Source organism: Urocampus carinirostris, chromosome 6, assembly GCF_059441175.1.
Source record: "Urocampus carinirostris isolate Australia breed hairy pipefish chromosome 6, RoL_Ucar_1.0, whole genome shotgun sequence".
Taxonomy (NCBI): domain Eukaryota; kingdom Metazoa; phylum Chordata; class Actinopteri; order Syngnathiformes; family Syngnathidae; genus Urocampus; species Urocampus carinirostris.
The window spans coordinates 8,172,532-8,190,346 of record NC_142354.1 but is presented as its reverse complement, the minus strand read 5'-3'; the positions used below and the strand labels follow the sequence as shown (position 1 = coordinate 8,190,346).

Here is a 17,815-nt window from a genome sequence, read left to right as displayed (position 1 = left end):
ATTTGTTAGTTTAATGTACCGTTGTTAGTAAACAAAGTGCTCTTTTTCTCAAATCAAATCTTTATTGATAACGCCGTGCCACGACACCAGACTCCTGACACTTTATTCCGGAAAAATGTGAAATATTATCTATGCATTTTATTTTTATAACACTAATGTCGACATTATTATAATCTAAACAAATATATTGGAAATGGCATGTAAAAGTGAAAAAGTAATCAAAGAAATACGATTTTGAGTAAGAAACTGTTGCAAAATGTCGCATGACCGTTAAATGCCAGTATCACACTGCTCAACCCAAATACCAAACGAAGAAGAAAAGTACACAACTTCCGCTTCTTGTGTGTTTTTTTTAATTGACTAGCAACGGTGACGTCGCTAACGTCATTCTAAGCTAAATGCTCCTAGCTTTTCCAACACGAAAAAAATGCGTTAACAATCCAATTAAATATTAATAAAATGTGAAGGGATACCGACTGGCCGGCGAAGCAAGGTTTGCTGTTTTATTTGTAATAAAACTCAAAATTTAGCGGGAAAGCACGTCAAGGTCGGGTTTGCTTAAGCCAATGCTAGGTTTTAGCTAGCTAACTTGACATTTTCTACTCTCTTAAAATTATTATTTAATCGCTTTTATGTTTCTGACAATTTAAGATAGCTCATTACAATATATTTTATTTTGTCTTGCTTAATTCGGTAGCCAGCTTCCAAGGTGATTGCGTATGTAGCCGATGCTAACTGCATGCGTTAGCATTCCCATAGTGTTTATTTCCCGTTTTTGTTAGGCTGCAGCTCGTCAGTGTCCACGTTCGACCTTTTTGGTGGACTCTGAAACTCCTGGACGATGGCGCCGCGTTTGCAGTTGGAGAAAGCCGCCTGGCGTTGGGTGGAATCGGTCAAACCTGAAGAGATCTGCCTGGAGCATATCGAGCTCGCCTACCGCATCAGTCTACCGGCTTGCAAGAGAGGAGCGTGCAGGTACTGCAAACCAAAACATGTTGCATAGCATTTAATGGCGATCAAATTCAATAACATTCTTAATGCTGCAGGCGACTCTTTATTTATTGGTGTATCGGACATTGGATTGCGATATATTAAGAACTGGGCTGCACACTCCTTTGAGACCTTTTGTGACCACTGACTTTACAATAAAATCAATAAAGCAAGTGAGCCGTTTGAGAGCCGGCTCTCTTTTATGAGTTGGGCTGAAAAAGCCAGTTCTCTAAAAAGAGACGGACTTCCTTTCACTACATAACTACTACATGAAATCCGAAGCGGCAGGTGCATGCGCACAGTAGCATCAAACCGCTCGCTTTGTTTGCAACGAAACAATATCGAGATAGAGGCTACCACGGCGAACTCGTTTGACTTGATTGATTTGCTGTTTGGTGATAGTCGGTGTATACCGGATGGTACCCATAATTGACGAATTTGCGTTTTTTTTGTACAGATTTTCTTGTACGTCGTACACGTCTTCAAATGCATAATAAACGTACCGTATTTTCCGCACTATAGGGCGCACCGGGTTATAGGGCGCACCCCCAAAAAATAGTTTTTGGTCCTATATCTTCCATAGATGAGGCGCACCGGATATAAGGCGCTGCAATGGGAACGTCGACAAAACAGTCAGATGATTCAGTCAAACTGATTACCCCCTTAACATTCCCAAAGCTTGCAAAGAAGCAAATACGTGTTGTGAACACGTGCGGATGCGGTGTCCGTACGATGTCACTCAAATGCATCATTTCAAATATCATTCGGAAGGTTAAAGTCTTGGGATTCAAGAAATGCCAACCGTTCCTTAGTTACTATTTTCTTTTTCGCTCGCAACTTTACTGTGCATATGACAATAAACACTTGGAATTGAGTTTAATTCACTCAACTCATCACAGCAACATCAAGATCGTTCTAAAACAAGATACCGGGAGAATTTAAAGCCGCATAGCTCCCCTAAGTTCTCACGTTCAATAATGATACGCAACCATGGTCTTCTTACAACCGTGAGCGTAATAAATCCAGGAGAGTAAAATATTTACAAATACAGACTAATGAAACGTGTTTCTTTATGGCGTAGTTTAGCAAGCTTGCTATTCAGTCATCTTTTTCGGCCAATTGCAGGGTATGTTTTGGCCCTCTAACCTATCCGAGGCTCCGAATAACTTCAGCCAATAGCGATCGATTTAACTGATGATTGACACATTTTTTTGGGCCAATTGCAGGGTTTGTTTCGGCCCTCTAGCCTATCCGAGTCTCCGAATAACTTTAGCCAATAGCGATCGATTCAAATGATGATTGACACATTGGTTAGCCAATGAAACACCGGTATATAAATCCCAGCATACACCGCAGACTACTCCACGTTCGGAGGGAAATCGAGTCGGCGGCTGTTGCGTAAGTTGCGAGACCTTGCGATTTAATATTGAGCCATATATAAGGTGCACTGTATTATAAGGCGCATGGTCAGCTTTTGAAAAAAATTAAGACTTTTAAGTGCGCCTTATAGTGCTGAAGATACGGTACTTTGTACGTCAAAAACGTACGTGTCGACAGGTATGCAAATAAACGTTACATAAACTTGTGACGACAGTCATTTTTCATCTGCTTAAAGGGACATAGTCTATTTAACACCTTCAAGTATTAAAATGAACTGCCATTAATTAAAAAACAATACTAATTTGAATAATCAATAAAAATGCATGAACTGTATGCCATATAAAAGTTACAGGTTGAGAAATTTGCATTTATTTGACTTATGATAAACCTGACCGAGGGGGAGGTTACATAATTGTCTGTCATCTTGCTACTGTGGGTACACATAGACCCCAAAACGGTATGCTTGCGGGCTGGGAAAATAAATGATAATTCAAATGGTGCTATTTGGTCAACTTGAGTCTCCATGGTTTGTATTCTTCTTTGTGCTTTGTAGCACTTGTTTTCCGGTATGTCATGCTCATTTTTTACATTGTGTTATAACACTATTCAACCTTAAGTTAATAAACAGGTGGGTGAAAGAGAGCAAGAGAAAAGGGTTATACATTTAAAGATAAGTAGATTTCTTTGGTGGTTATTATGAATCAGATAGATTGTGATGAGACATTACATTGTATACATATCAGATTTATACATACTGTACATAGTCTACAATGAGATTAGATGTTGCACCCCTGGATACACATGAAACAAAAGACAAAATGTCAACATAAATAGAAAAAAACAATATAGAGATAGATAAGAACAGATTACAAGGTAGTACTTGTAGACTGGCCTAAGCTATAAGTACATTAAAACAATAGTACAAAGATATTAGCAGCAATGTTGTGCAAAATAATTATAAAGAAACAAAATATGAATAGAACCATCTCAATGCATAGTTTTTTTTTCACAGTTTTGTGTGCTGGGATTAGAAGAAACTGTCTCTGAGCCTGTTTGTATTTGTTTTAAAGGACCTCCACAGTCTGCCAAAGGGCGGCGAGTCAAACAAGTTGTGGTAATGTCCTTTAGACTTGGCAGAGAGCAGTCATTGATGTTCTGGGCTGTGTTCATGACACACTGTAAGGTGCTCTTGTCTGCAGATGCGCACCCACAATACCACACCGCAATTGCAGTAGGCTCTCCACTCTTAGCTTTTACTGAAAACATTTTTCATCACTTTTTTGTTGTATTTTTCAGGAGGAACTGTAAAGGCAACCCCAATTGTCTGGTTGGCATCGGTGAACAGGCCTGGCTTGGAGAGATTGATGAAAATGCTTTCCACAATATCGATGACCCTAATTCAGAGCGAAGAGATAAGGTAAACACTTCTTACTCATTGTGTTCCCTGCCGCACTTTTTATCATTCATATGTTTTGCAGAACACGTTTGTTGGCTTGACCAATCTGGGTGCGACGTGTTACGTCAACACCTTCCTGCAAGTGTGGTTCCACAATCTGGAGCTAAGAAGAAGTCTTTATCAGTGCTACAATTCCCGTGCGCAGGAGCACAACACTGAGTCGGGTACATGTCGAAATTGTTGACGTTTCCTTCGGTTTATTTGAGACTAGTGTGTGCCTTGTTTTTTTATTTTTGTGGGGCTGCAGTGTAATGTAGACTGATTGCATGGTTATGACCACCGTGTTTTGTGGTTCTCACTTTTTCTCTCTTATGCTCACTCTTTTCCTGTCTCTTTCTCTCTTTGTCTTTCTTTTCTCACGTTCTTCTGATTTTTCTCTATTTCTCACTTTCTTTTTTATTTCTCTCTTTTTTATGCCTATTTCTCCCCCCTCCTCTCTCTATTGTGCCCTCTATTTCTATCACCCTTTCTCCATTTTTCTGTCTAACCTTCAATCTCTTACTCTGTTTCCCTCGTTCTCTCTCTCTCTTTTTTATCTCTCTCTCTTTCCTTCTCTCTTTCTCTTTTTTTCTCCTGCTCTCTCTTTTTCTCTTTCTCTTAAACTTACTAGTCTGGCCCCTGTGAGTTTTTTCCCCTTCTTTTGCACATTTTTTTTCACAAATAAACCGGGAACATGTAGAATGTAGTTGAAAAAATGTTCCACCGTAACAACATTTTTATTCGTTTAAAGTTTAATTTTTTTTTTTTTACCCCTTTTTCTATTTTCTTTTTTATATTACTTCTATTCGTTTTCTTTAGGCTTTTCTATTTTTTTCCTGTTTTTCTTCATTCATTTATTTACAGTTTTCCTTTGTCTTCTTTCTTTTATTTCCTTTATTTATTTTTTCCCCTTTTTCCGTTTTCTTTTAGTTTTTTCATATTTTCTCTTTTTCTTATATTTTTTTCTTTATCCTTTTCTTCCCCCTTTTTTCTCTTATTTTTTCATAAGACTAGAATAGAATAGAATATACCTTTATTGTCATTGTTACAAATGGGCTAACATATTGTGACAACGAAATTGGGCATGACACTCCAGTTTACACATTCATAGTGAGGTATGAGCAAGAAGATAAAGGAATAGAGAAGATAATGTTATAAGACAAGGGGGATAAGGCTATAGTTATAATTTACATGGTATTTACACAAGAAATGTCGGCATGTGGGATGTTACATACAGGGTTGTCGTGATAACGTTGGTATCGTAACGGTTGTGCAATATTGCATTTATATTGCAGACTAGGGAAAAAGTGAGGGAAAATAATGTTGTGTTATGGTCATTTGGAGTCTCTATAGTTCTTGTACTCGTTTTCAGTTAAACAACACCATACAGACACATATCACCGGGTTTTTGAGATCTGCATTTATTTGTGTTTCCAAAAGTTAAATTCCCTTACACAACATAAATGTTTCTCTCTTTTAATTCTTAAAAAAGAAGTATCCTGTATATTTGTTATGACCACTGTGGTTTACTTACTAGAGATGCACAGAAGTGAGACTTTGGCACCCGAACAGGAAAATCAAAATTTTTTTGACTGTAGTAAGTTAGCTCTATAGTGTGAGCATGCCAATGTAAGCCAGAGTTTAGCTAGTGGCTAACAAAAACGTAAAGGCAAAGGGACACACACATGTTTGAGAAAATATCTTGACGGTATAAACTTTGGCAGGGCTTCCATTTGAACCTCCATTGCCTCCTTGTGGGTAAAATTAAGTATATGCTGCAATGTCTCCCCTCTGCGATAAAGCCAGCTTCACTTGGCTCGCCTCACCTAAGAAATGACAGTATGTTGTTGTTTCAGAAGTGTGTTTTTTTTCTTTCCTGATGATAATTTGGTTTGTCAAGTCTTACATTCTGTAACAGTGATAAAAGTTGTTGTTGTATTTACTTTGTCAATTTTTTTATGACTACACACACTACCCTGACAACAACTCGGTCTGTTTCAGATTATGAACCTCAGTCCATTTGTGAACATCTACAATATTTGTTTGCACTACTACAGAACAGCAACAGGAAATATATTGATCCGTCAGGACTGGTTAAAGCTCTCGGCCTTGACACTGGGCAGCAGCAAGTAAGGGACGCATACTTGTCCTTTTGATCCACAGAGCACTCAAGTATTTTTTCCACTTTTTAAGGACGCTCAGGAGTTTTCCAAGCTTTTCTTGTCTTTGTTGGAGGACACATTGTCCAAGCAGAAGAACCCAGCCCTGCAAAATGTCATTCAGCAGCAATTCTGTGGAGAGTTCTCCTATGTAACTGTGTAAGCCAAATTTCACATATCTCAAAGACCACTTTCTCCGGCTAGACTCCAAAGATGTTTTCACGATAACATAGAAGCATTTGTTGTCTTCCAGTTGTAACCAATGCGGACGATCATCTGCGCTGTCTTCTCGATTCTACGAGTTGGAATTAAACATTCACGGCAATAAGAATCTTACGGAGTGTGTCACAGAATTTCTCAAGGTATGTTAAGCTTACAGTCATATTAACGCCATCAAATACACACAGTAAACACTTGCATATGACATATGCAGTGACATTAGCAGTTCTAAGGTGGGGAATCACAAAGTAAAATTAGCGTTCAGTGGGGAGTAGAAATTTGTACTATCTAGCAAGGCGTTCGGAACCCTCGTATCCCGAAAAAAAACATTTAAATAAAAAAAGAGTATTCAATAAGTATGACTTATTTGTAACATACGTGAATAATTTTAAATTACATTCTAAATAAATATATTTGTAGCCCGGTTCGGGCTTAAAATGTCGGGCCCGGCCAGACTAAGGTCAAGTTAAGTGGTAAATGTTCTGCATTTGTATAGCGCTTTTCAAGTCAATGAAGACCTCCCAAAGCGCTTTACAATGTGCTTCACACTTACCCATTCACACACACACACTCACACACCAATAGAAAGGTTGTTTTTTTCTGGTGGGGGATCTGCACATGAATTTACGTTTTCCTCTTGTAGTTATTTAGATGAATGCTTTTTACCTTTACTTGAGTAATATTTTTCCGAAGTAACAATACTTTTACTTGAGTAACACAGTTCGGTGCTTGAGTTCGGCACTGAAATGCGCACACTGGCGACAAAGTTAAATTATCAGTTGAATTTATCATAAAGAACATGCCTACCAAACTATCAGTTGAACTTCAAATCACGAAATCTAACGAAATTTTCATCCTCGGTTTTAGAGTAAAAGATGCACCACTTCTTTCCACCTCTACGTTGCTTACATCAGATGTCGTTTCCAATTGCTTACAAACTTTCTTTCTGATTTTCGGCCAAATATTTCACTATTTGCAATGTGCAATCTGAAGAATGGGATTTTATTTTCAGTGTCGTTTCGTTCAGCATCATTTTGCTGCACCGAATTGCACACTTTGTCGCCACAGTGTGCATTTCGGCGCTGCACTTCAAAGTGCATGCTTGATTTGAGTAAACCTCAGGCTGCGAACCTCAGCCGAAACACACACTTTGGCGCCGAAGTTAAGCTTCTGGTTATTTTGGTTTGTTGTACAGTTTGAGTGTACTGTTTACGCAACATTGAAAGTTTTTTTTATGGTAATGGATATGTGTGTGTTCAACGAAGCATAAAAAAAGCTTCGGGTTTACTTCGGGCTTGTTCAGTCAAATCAGGTTGGGCTGGATTTTTTGGGCCCGAAATACCTATACTTCATATTAATCGCTCCCTCATTCTTAATACTGTATTTTCCCGACTAAATGGCGCACCCCCCAAAATAGTTTTTGTCCTATATTTTCCATACATAAGGCGCTACAGTGGTCAACAAACAAACCAGTCAGATACTTCAGTAAAACTTATTAACCCTTTAACATTCCGACAACTCGCAAAGAAGCAAATGGGTCTTTCAGACTCGTACGGACATGGTGTCTCTACGATGTCACGATCACTCATATGAAAATGTAACGAGGGTCTCTTGTGCGCAATTCATGACCAGCGCGGACAACATACGTTTCGTCTCGCTCTCTTTAGGAGGAGAAACTAGATGGAGACAACCTGTACTTCTGTGAAAGCTGTCAAAGTAAACAGAGCGCCACCCGCAGGATCCGACTGCACAGTCTGCCTCCCACCATCAACTTGCAACTCATGCGCTTCGTCTTTGACAGGTTTGTCCCGACTTGCTTCCTCCATAACAAGAACATAGAGTTGACCGATGTTAGCATCACCATTTCTCTCCTTTTTTCACTGGGTTGGTTTAATTCTTTCCTGAATGGCTTAACGGGTCATTTAGCATAAATCATTCATGCAGATAACGATGCCGGATGATGTTTTCTGTGATTATCTCTAGACAAACGGGCCACAAGAAGAAACTCAACACTTACATAAGTTTCCCGGAGCAGCTGGACATGGCACCTTTTTTTGAAGTTACAAATGGTATTTATTTATTTATTATTCCAAACATTTTAATTGTATTAGCCTGCCTATCTATCTATTTATCTAGCTAGACATTTATCTATCTAGCTAGACATTTATCTAGCTAGCAAGAAATCTATTTCTCTGCCATCTATCTCTCTCTTTTTCTCTGTGTCTCTCCCTGTCTCTCTCTGTGTCTATCTCTTCCCCCCTCTCCCTTGGTCATACCCCTCAAGAGGGGTGACTGACAGCAAGACAAACAAATACAAAGAAAATAAAAAAGGGGAAAAATGGCAAAAAACACATTTTTGGACCATGGGCAGCCCAAACACCCAAACAAGTTAGGCACCTCGGTACCCAAGTTGGTCAAGCTTTCTCTGGTTTACCCCTGCCGCATCATACTGGTGCCCTGCCCATCCGTTAGAACTCAAACATCCCACTATCCTTTCACAACACCTCTCCACTCATTCCTTTCACCAACAAAATTGTACGAGCCTACAAAAGGATAAATACTTCTTAAAATAGATGAAATAGTGAACTGTAAAGATTTATTGTTTATATGTATTATTTCCGGGTCTTCAGTATTTATTTTACTTCTGAAAAGTGATGGGTCCCGGGGACTCGCATGCTCAAAAACCTATGGGTCCCCAAAATTTAGTGTTATTGAGGTTGGAATTGTAAATCGGCGACAAATATTAAATATAAATCTATATATTCATTCAGTTTTAATCATCACAGTTAATTTGTAATACAAAGCAGTTATCACTTCAGATCTTTCAGTTCACAATATTGTAAATTATACTAAATAACATTGCTGAAATATTAGTCGATATATTCATGCAGTTTTAATCGTCACAGTTATTGGTTATACAAAGCAGTTATCACTTCAGATTTTTCAGTTCATATATTCTTCTTGGTTTGCTGTCACGCCACAGTTGTAATGCCTTATCAAGGTCCAATCCATTATCCTCCTCATAGCGTAACCAGGAATAAAATTAAGTCAATTTTGGCAGAAAAGTCCTTATCTTGCTTAGGAGTATTATTTTGTTTATTTTCTTTCGTCGAGTTGTTCGCTTCAACACACGTGTTTTCCTAGCCTCTCGTGTTTTCCTAGCGATATTCCGAAGAATTTCTCAGCCGTTTTTTTCGTGCCTGAATTATTGCCGTTGTTATCACTTTCGGCATTATGTTTCGACTTATTAATGACACTAAAGACATGACCAATTTTGTGTTGATTTTCACCTTAAATCGACCACAACCACCACAACAATGAGATGTAATCTCAAAGCAACGAGATCTCGTTTGCCGAGATCCGCGCGCAGACGAAAACTCGAACCGCAAGACCAAAACAACAATGGCGGATCTGCCTGACGAATGGAGTATGGAGTGCTGTAAATCTTTGTTAAAAATAAAAGTAATCGGGTAATAATGACAATTTTGTGTCCAAACAGTTGCGTCCCAGGGACGCACATTGATTTGACACTATGCGTCCCCAGCAAAAATGATGTGTCTACGACGCAGGGACGCGGGCAAATGAGAACACTGGGTCTTAGCGTATCTTTCACGCTGACTTCCCTAGATCAGAAGTGCGTGTACGAACTGAGTGCCGTGCTGATCCATCGCGGCATCAGCGCCTATTCGGGACATTATATAGCCCACGTCAAAGACGCTCACACCAGCGACTGGTACAAATTCAACGACGAAGAAATCGAAAGGATGGAGGGCAAGAAGCTCCAGTTGGGCACAGAGGAAGACATCGGTAGGCGAATTGAACCTGCAGTTTGTAATAAGTAGTGTTTCTCAAGAATGATTTTTTTTTTCTTGTCGTCAGCCGAAACTGCAAAATCCCAAACTCGAAAACCAAAGTGCTTAAAGGGCTACCACTGCTCCAGAAACGCCTACATGTTGGTGTATAAGATCCAAGAAGAGGAAATTTCAGATTCCACTAATACCTTAGTTCAAGTCCCAGGTGGGTTGAATTGAAAGTTGGTCTTTTTTTCATTGATAAATCTTTGAACTGCAATTGTTGGAAGTTTGTTTCCCCCTTTCTGGGTTCCAAAGAGTTTCTCCAGAGGTTGGTGGACCAAGACAACCACAAATTTGAAGAGTGGTGCAAAGAAATGTCAGACATGAGGAAGCAGAGTGTGGATAAGGGCAAGGCCAAGCATGAAGAGGTCAAGGAGCTCTATGAGCTGTTGCCTGCAAAAGATGGTCAGTATAGACAAGTATCCTAGGAAATTAATTTGAGAGCTGATTTATTTATTAGGAACGCTAAAAATTACATCACAGTTAATTGCTTGACAAAAAAAAACACTTTTATCCACATTATAATAATCAATCAGCGCGCACAACAAGTTTAAAAGCCTGTATGTTTGTCATTGGAATATATTTTAACTTTCTATAGAAGTAATAGCACAACTTGGTCGTGTCTTCTCTCTACCTTATATAGGCTTTAGAGAACTTGGCCATTATCAGTATCATGGCTCAGAATGTTTTGATTGTAAATGCTTCAGATTTTTAGTGAGCACGTTGAGCTTTTTTCTCTTTTTTGGTTGTCTTTTTTTTCTTTTTGTTTTATGGTACACATAATTATCTTGTCTTGTTATTACTGACAAGTTAAGTATTTCATTGATTGATGAAGTCAAGTGCTGGACTCTTCTGTTTGGCTAAACAAAAAAAAAATAGACGTACATAAAAAATAATTTGAATCTTGCATGTGTTTTTTTGGTGAGGACGTCGTTGTGCGGCGCCCCAAAATATACGCAGAGACAGAAATATGGCAGAAAGCGAACGTCCTTTCTTCAGCAACATTCAAGCCACGTTCGAAATTCGTCCAAGAGACGCTGGCATTTATATTGTGTGTTTACAACATCATGTAATGTTTTTCTCTGAATCGAAAGTATTTTTTTTCGGAATCCAAAGTGTTTTTTCTCTGAATCGGAAATGTTTTTCTTGGAATCGGCTCGCTTAGTCAGCAACTTGTGATTTCTTGTATCAACATTATCTCATAACGTCCCTCCAGATGTCTGTTGTCAGCTCGGAGGCTGCTGACTTACAGTTCATCCACAACATTTTCATTTTTTTCTACATATAGTATGCCGTTAATAAGTCATTTGTATCAGTAGGAACATAGAGTTATCGTGCATCCCTAGTGTGTCTCAATGCATTCATTTTCCTTTGTCCCCTTCCACAGGGGAGCCTTATGAGTTTATCTCTCTGGATTGGTTAAAGAAGTGGTTAGACGACTCTACCGCCACAAAGAAAATCGACAACTCTCAGTTCCTGTGCTCCCACGGAAAACTGCATCCAGACAAAGTGGGAGACACCAAAAGAGTTTCCCAGTCGGCCGCGCAGGTCCTGTACAACCGCTACGGCGGAGGGCCCAGGCTCGACGGTAAAAGTCGAACCGAGTTTGTCGCACGAGAAAGGAATTTTGCGTAACACGCTTTTATTTTTTCAAACTGAAGGCTCTGCTCTGTGCCGAGAGTGCGTGGGACAGAGATGCAGGGTGCTGCGGCTAAAGAATCAACTTAACGAGGACTACAAGGACGTCTCCAATCTGGTCAAACGGACAATCAGGTAAGCAGATAAGTCTTTATATAACCGATTTAAGTTCTAAATCTGGTGCACTTCTTAGGACTGATTTCTTTTCTTTTATTAGTCAATGCTCATTTCTAGAACAGTGGATCGGTTTTGAAGTGGGGATTGTAAAGTGAAATTTCTTTATAGCGGGGGATAGAAGACTATGATCATGTATAGAAGAGCAGCTTCAGCGACAGCCTGCGGTCAGTCTTGTTCCACGGACAGACTGAGATCATTTCTTCATGCCATGAGGCTCTTTAACTCCACCCGGGGGAGTAAAAACCCATATTAAACCCCACCCCCCACATTTGCGTATTACCCTATTTTTATTACAGTGTGTCTTTTCCGTAGCACTATTCAAATACTGAAATGAATGAAATGATCTGCATTTATATAGCGCTTTTCAAGTCAATGACTTCCCAAAGCGCTTTACAATGTGCTTCACATTTCCCAATAGTGGCCGTGATCTGTGCAGCCATGTAAGGCGCTAACCTGCTTATTGGGGGTAATTGGGGGTTCAATATCTTACCCAAGGACACTTCGACATGTAACACGGACAAGCCGGGATTCGAACTGGGATCCCTTAATCCTAAAACGATCGCTCTACCTCCTGAGCTACTGCCGCCCCAATACTCTACAGCAACACGTTATATTGGGTATTTTTGTATTTTATATCTTTTATTTTATTATTTTATTTTTCAACCCAAGGATACTGCTGGAAGTGTTAATTTCCCTACGGGGAGGAATAAAGTATCTTTCTCTCTATCTCCCTCTATTTCTATCTCTCTATCTTTATCTATCGCTCTATCTATGGTATTTATCTATCTATGGTATCTAATGCATGCTGTGCCCCATTTACAAAAATTAATACGTTATTAAAACATGACAAAATAGTATCGTTTTAGGGTGCACCATGTTAAAAGCTGGTGCTATTTTTTTTGTATGTAAAACATACAATAGGCGCACGATAGGGCGCATGAGCACTCTGCCACGGCCGTTTTGAGACCACACAAACAACCATTCAAGTGTGAGTATTTAAAAACAACGGAAGTAAAACTAAATTTCGTTGTGGTTTATTTAAATATTGATTGCAAAGTCAGCTGAATCTCCATTAAAAGGTTCACTTTCTTAGCCATCTTCCCGTCCCGTGCAGCTTCTCTGAAAGTGTTGAGGATCCTTTCTTTTCTATTTAATACGCGTGAAGTTTCTGGGCCACCGTGGTCATAATCCAGGTTGAGGAAGACAACATTTGATGAAACAAAAGCGCCAAGACGATAACAATAACTTTCATTTTGCTAGTCATACCACGGCGTTAGCATGCACGAGTACCACCGCAAATTGCGCGTGACGTCCTGTGTCGTCTTCTTCACAAGCGGGACACAGATACATATAAGTCACGGGAAATTGCATACATGTCGCATTTAGTTGGAAATGTGAACAATCTCACAAAAACATGGATTTCACCCAACAATGCTTTAAGTGTATGACTCGGCCAATGCTCGAACCTATGGCCTCCCAGTCTTGCGGTGGGTGCCCAACTCTAAGGCCACAGAGCTGGTTTACATCACAGACGGCACACCGCACAATAGGGCGTGCCGCACAATTCGAAGAAAATCTAAGCCTTTTTTTTAGTGCCCTATGGTCATGAAAACACAGTACAGTGGAACCTCGGTTCTCGATCATAATCCGTTCCAGAACCCTGTACGCCGCTCAGCATCGCACCCCAGCGTACGCACTCACGCGTTCGAACTCCGATTTTTTTGACCGAACAGCGAAATTTTTGGTCGGACTCCGATTTGTTCGAACTGAGAGGCGTTCGAAAACTGAGGTTCCACTGTATATGAGAAACACTATATTTAAATGATATTTGCTTTTATTATTAAATAACATAATTAAAAATGTATAAAAATAAAATCATTTATTTTTATTTGGTTTCACTTGACTTCAGCTGGTACAGTGGAGTTACTGGTGAATGCCGAGGGGAGTGGAGCCAACCGATTCGAATTTGGCTTGATTAAAAAAAAAAATTCCGTTTGGTGCGTTCACACAAACAAACAGTCGGGAGTCATCCCCCCACCGCTTTCGTTTCGTCTACTGGGGTGACCCCAAACATACAAACAATAAAAACATAACAAAACTAATAACTAAACAACAAAATAATATTACATAATACGTTTGAAAAGGGGTAGTCAGAAGCAAATGCTTATTTTCTGAACTTCATTAAAAGAAAGGCATTTTGGGAAGGAGTTCAGCCAACAACCTATTGGCATCTTCATGTTACAACCCCCAATAGCAGACAAGCATCTTACATTATGCCAACCAAAAGCAGACAGGCTTCTTAAAGACCTAACTCGTCATCTATACGGATGATGCAAGGTTTTGGGGCACATAAAGTCATTTGTAGTTGATGCAATATAGTAGGAAAATGCTTTCAAGAGGTTATGAGGCAGAGAGCCGTGTACCGGGGTTTTACTGTATTTGAAAGAGTTGTCGATTTATCTATTTTCAAATCGTGTGACTTACCCTGTGTGCATATGTCTGGATCCTTTAAGCGGAGATGGTTACTGGGTAGGTAAAGCGTCCTTGCGCAGCTGGAGGCAGTTGGCTTTGGAGCAACTGGAGAAGGACCAGCACGAAAGTGAACCCAGCAACGGTCAAAGCAACGGAAAGGGACCGCATGACAATGAAGGTCAGAATTTCATGCACATCATAAATCTTGTTACAAAGGTCCAATCGCTCAGAATTTTCCTTTTTATAAAACAAGTCACTTATTTTGAAGTTTGTGCTGGTTTTCTCCATTCGAACATGTAACTCTACATTGATGGTACTTAGCAAGAAAATAAAAACTTGACTGTAACGGGAAAACACAATACTGAATAAAGTCATCTTCTCGTTTACAGATCGTAGCCCTGAGCTCTCTGAGGGCAACGAGGAAGAGATGAAGACGTTCAATGAGGACATCGTCTGCAGTCACGGTAAGATTCTCAATGTGGGCTTGTCGATTTACTAAGAGGCTCCGGGACTCGTTTTTGGGTGAGGTCGGGCCTCATTGGGTTTTTCCCAAGAAAAGGACTTTGAACAAACGTTCCATTGTTTTCCAATATATATATATTTTTAAAACCTAAAAAAACAAGAATTGCTAAGTAAACAAACCAATTGGTAATAAATAGTATCAATAAGACTATTCTGTGTTAAAATTGTACACCTGCAAATTATTATTATTATTATTATTATTATTATGAACCGATCTGTCCTCTGTCCCTATGAATGACTGAATAAAAAGTTTTTTTCGAACATTAAAATAAAAACAAGACAATAACTCAACAACAAAATAATGTTACATAACCTGTTCGTAAAGGGGTAGTAAGAAGCAGACGCTTATTTTCCCTACCCCTTCATCTTCCTTATTAATTACATTCTATAGAAAGCTCCTCTTTTGTTTCTAAATACAACTCAAAGATACACACATTACATAGGTCAGATATCTATAATTATAATAATAACAATATAGTCTTCCCTGCGGTTAGCTGGCAACCAGTTCAGGGTGTCCCCTGCCCACTGCCCGATGATTGCTGGGATGGGCTCCAGCACCCCCGCGACCCTACTGAGGATAAGCGGTCCAGCTAATGAGATGAGATGAGAACAAGATAGTCACATATTTTAGACATTAATCATCGTAGTACCCATCCCTCAACGTCATAATGCCAATAGTCACCAGACATCACTGCGACACCAATGATAATAACAACAATAGCAATCATAGCAATAATAACAGATATGATATAACAATAACAACAAAGTTAACCATATTTGTAAACGCAGTATTTCCAATCTCTCGTATCACTCATACCCCATTTTTATCATCTCTGTATTCTGCCAGGAATGTTTTTTTTTAATTTAAATTTGAACAAGTGAATAGTTGGACATTGTTTAATCTCGTCTTGTGAATTGTTCCAAAGTTTGACTCCACACACAGACACACACGTGCTTTTCCTGGTGGTTCTCACCTTTGGGATTTTGAATTTACTACAGCCCCTTAAGCTATAATTTGCCTCTTTCCGATTTTTGGATGTTCTCTAGGACTATGTTTTTGTTGACCTTAAATAGCAGTTGTGAATTGAAAAATTTTACTAAATCATCCAATTTTAATAATTTGGACTGCAGGAATAAAATATTAGTATGATCCCGATATCCTATAAGCCCATAATGTTGCTGTTCTTTGATTACCTGATGGATTTAAACTGTAAATATGTTATTCTACTGTTGCATACTGTGTGCCATTCTTGCTTAGTGTGCCATTCTCGCCTAGTTCAATAGTAGTAATATTGTTGATACGATAACATGTTGTTGTGAGTGAAAACCGGTATTGATACGATAACATGTTGTTGTGAAAACAGGTCTCAACTGGTTTTCTCTCACTCCCCCTCTCCAGCAGCTCCCGTGTTATTTTCGATTGTTCTCGATTGTTCTCAGCTCAGGGATGCTGCTGGAAATGTGAATTTCCCTTCGGGGATGAACAAAGTATCTATCTATCTATCTATCTATCTCTTTAGCAGAAGAGACCTCATGTAAACTAGGGCGTTCCTAATACAATAAAAAGGCATGGACAACAGAGACTGTTTTAGAGTGAGTCTGATAGACTGTAACTAGCAGTCTCCGGTCATTCTCATTGCAGGTAAGTTATACTCGCGTCTCTGTGTCTTTGAGTGCAGGTTTTATTACTAGTGTTGGGGTTAACCTAACATTTAATTGGTCCTTCGAGCCGGATTCCAAGATACCTGACGATCCCAGCGTGTGAGTGAGATCCAGGCAAGTCTGTGGCCACAGCAGCAACTTTTTGGGACTGGTCCCTTCCTTACAAGCTGGGATCCGAAGGTTGACTGAAAGTCCGAGGACTCAGGGAAACGTGAGTAAAACTTTTATTTGAAAAAGGCTATGAGTGTGAAAAATTCAAAACCGAGTTAAGAAAAGAAATCCTGACAATCCTAGGCACGCTCAGGTAAAAGAGAAACGTGGCCAGTGAGCCTTAAGACACAGTGAAGTCTTAAGTAAGAGGACAAGGGTTCCTCTCTGTTTAAAAATAACTCAAGGGAAGTTCTTCAAAAAGATTTAAAGTGAGTGTGAAAGAAAATACTATTATATCTAGGTAATTGTATTTTATACCAAAGCAACAGGGAATAAATGGTGAGAATTTGTGGATGCATGTAGGCAAGAAAACTCCACCTGAAAAGGTAGAAGTGAGTTTTACCACAAAAGGTTGTTTATCACCATCCTGTTGAAGGAGAAACTCAGTGTTAGAACACAGTAGGTGTTGAAAAACCACAGAGTCCCAAATTTAGTTCTAAAAATGGGAAAGGGGCAAAGTAAAGTAAAACAGAAGCTTTAAGAGGATCTTAAGTGCAAAGACTGGAAAGTCATTCAAAAGGAAGATGCCTCAGCAATAGAACCCCTATGTTACTGGATAAAACAATATGACTTTAATGGGAAGTTGTCTACAGCAGGCATTAGAGAACTGCAACAGAAAAATAAGAAACCTAAATCACCAAACTTTGTTAAATTAATTAGAAATGAAATGATCTGCATTTATATAGCGCTTTTCAAGTCAATGACTTCCCAAAGCGCTTTACAATGTGCTTCACATTTCCCAATAGCGGCCGTGATCTGTGCAGCCATGTAAGGCGCTAACCTGCTTATTGGGGGTAATTGGGGGTTCAATGTCTTACCCAAGGACACTTCGATATGTAACACGGACAAGCCGGGATTCGAACTGGGATCCCTTAATCCTAAAACGATCGCTCTACCTCCTGAGCTACTGCCGCCCCAAGTTTGTAGAAGTTTGTTTGTCTGGGCCCTGTGTATGTCTTATTTGTTATGTGTTTGTCTGTCTTACTCGTCAAAAAGAAAAAAAAACAACTCTGAAAATTGTGTTTTTAAACGCCAAAAAGTATGCCTTCAAAAGAGCAGAGATTGTTTAAAAAGTGATATTTAAGAAGAATTGATAG

General features: G+C 39.3%; 1 protein-coding gene across 1 annotated transcript in view; it reads left to right on the top strand.

Moving 5' to 3' along the window:
- Positions 1-329: 329 nt before the first annotated feature.
- usp48 (ubiquitin specific peptidase 48) overlaps positions 330-17,815 on the top strand; it is a 32,557-nt gene continuing 15,071 nt past the window's right edge. The window contains exons 1-16 of the mRNA XM_088337715.1: positions 330-493; positions 783-975; positions 3,667-3,787; positions 3,849-3,990; positions 5,807-5,934; positions 5,999-6,123; positions 6,218-6,326; positions 7,851-7,984; positions 8,167-8,252; positions 9,811-9,990; positions 10,063-10,200; positions 10,293-10,442; positions 11,425-11,625; positions 11,699-11,810; positions 14,366-14,502; positions 14,714-14,788. Of these exons, the coding sequence (XP_088193841.1) occupies positions 842-975; positions 3,667-3,787; positions 3,849-3,990; positions 5,807-5,934; positions 5,999-6,123; positions 6,218-6,326; positions 7,851-7,984; positions 8,167-8,252; positions 9,811-9,990; positions 10,063-10,200; positions 10,293-10,442; positions 11,425-11,625; positions 11,699-11,810; positions 14,366-14,502; positions 14,714-14,788 (1,972 nt within the window). The 5' untranslated portion in view covers positions 330-493; positions 783-841. The remainder of the gene's footprint in view (positions 494-782; positions 976-3,666; positions 3,788-3,848; positions 3,991-5,806; positions 5,935-5,998; positions 6,124-6,217; positions 6,327-7,850; positions 7,985-8,166; positions 8,253-9,810; positions 9,991-10,062; positions 10,201-10,292; positions 10,443-11,424; positions 11,626-11,698; positions 11,811-14,365; positions 14,503-14,713; positions 14,789-17,815) is intronic.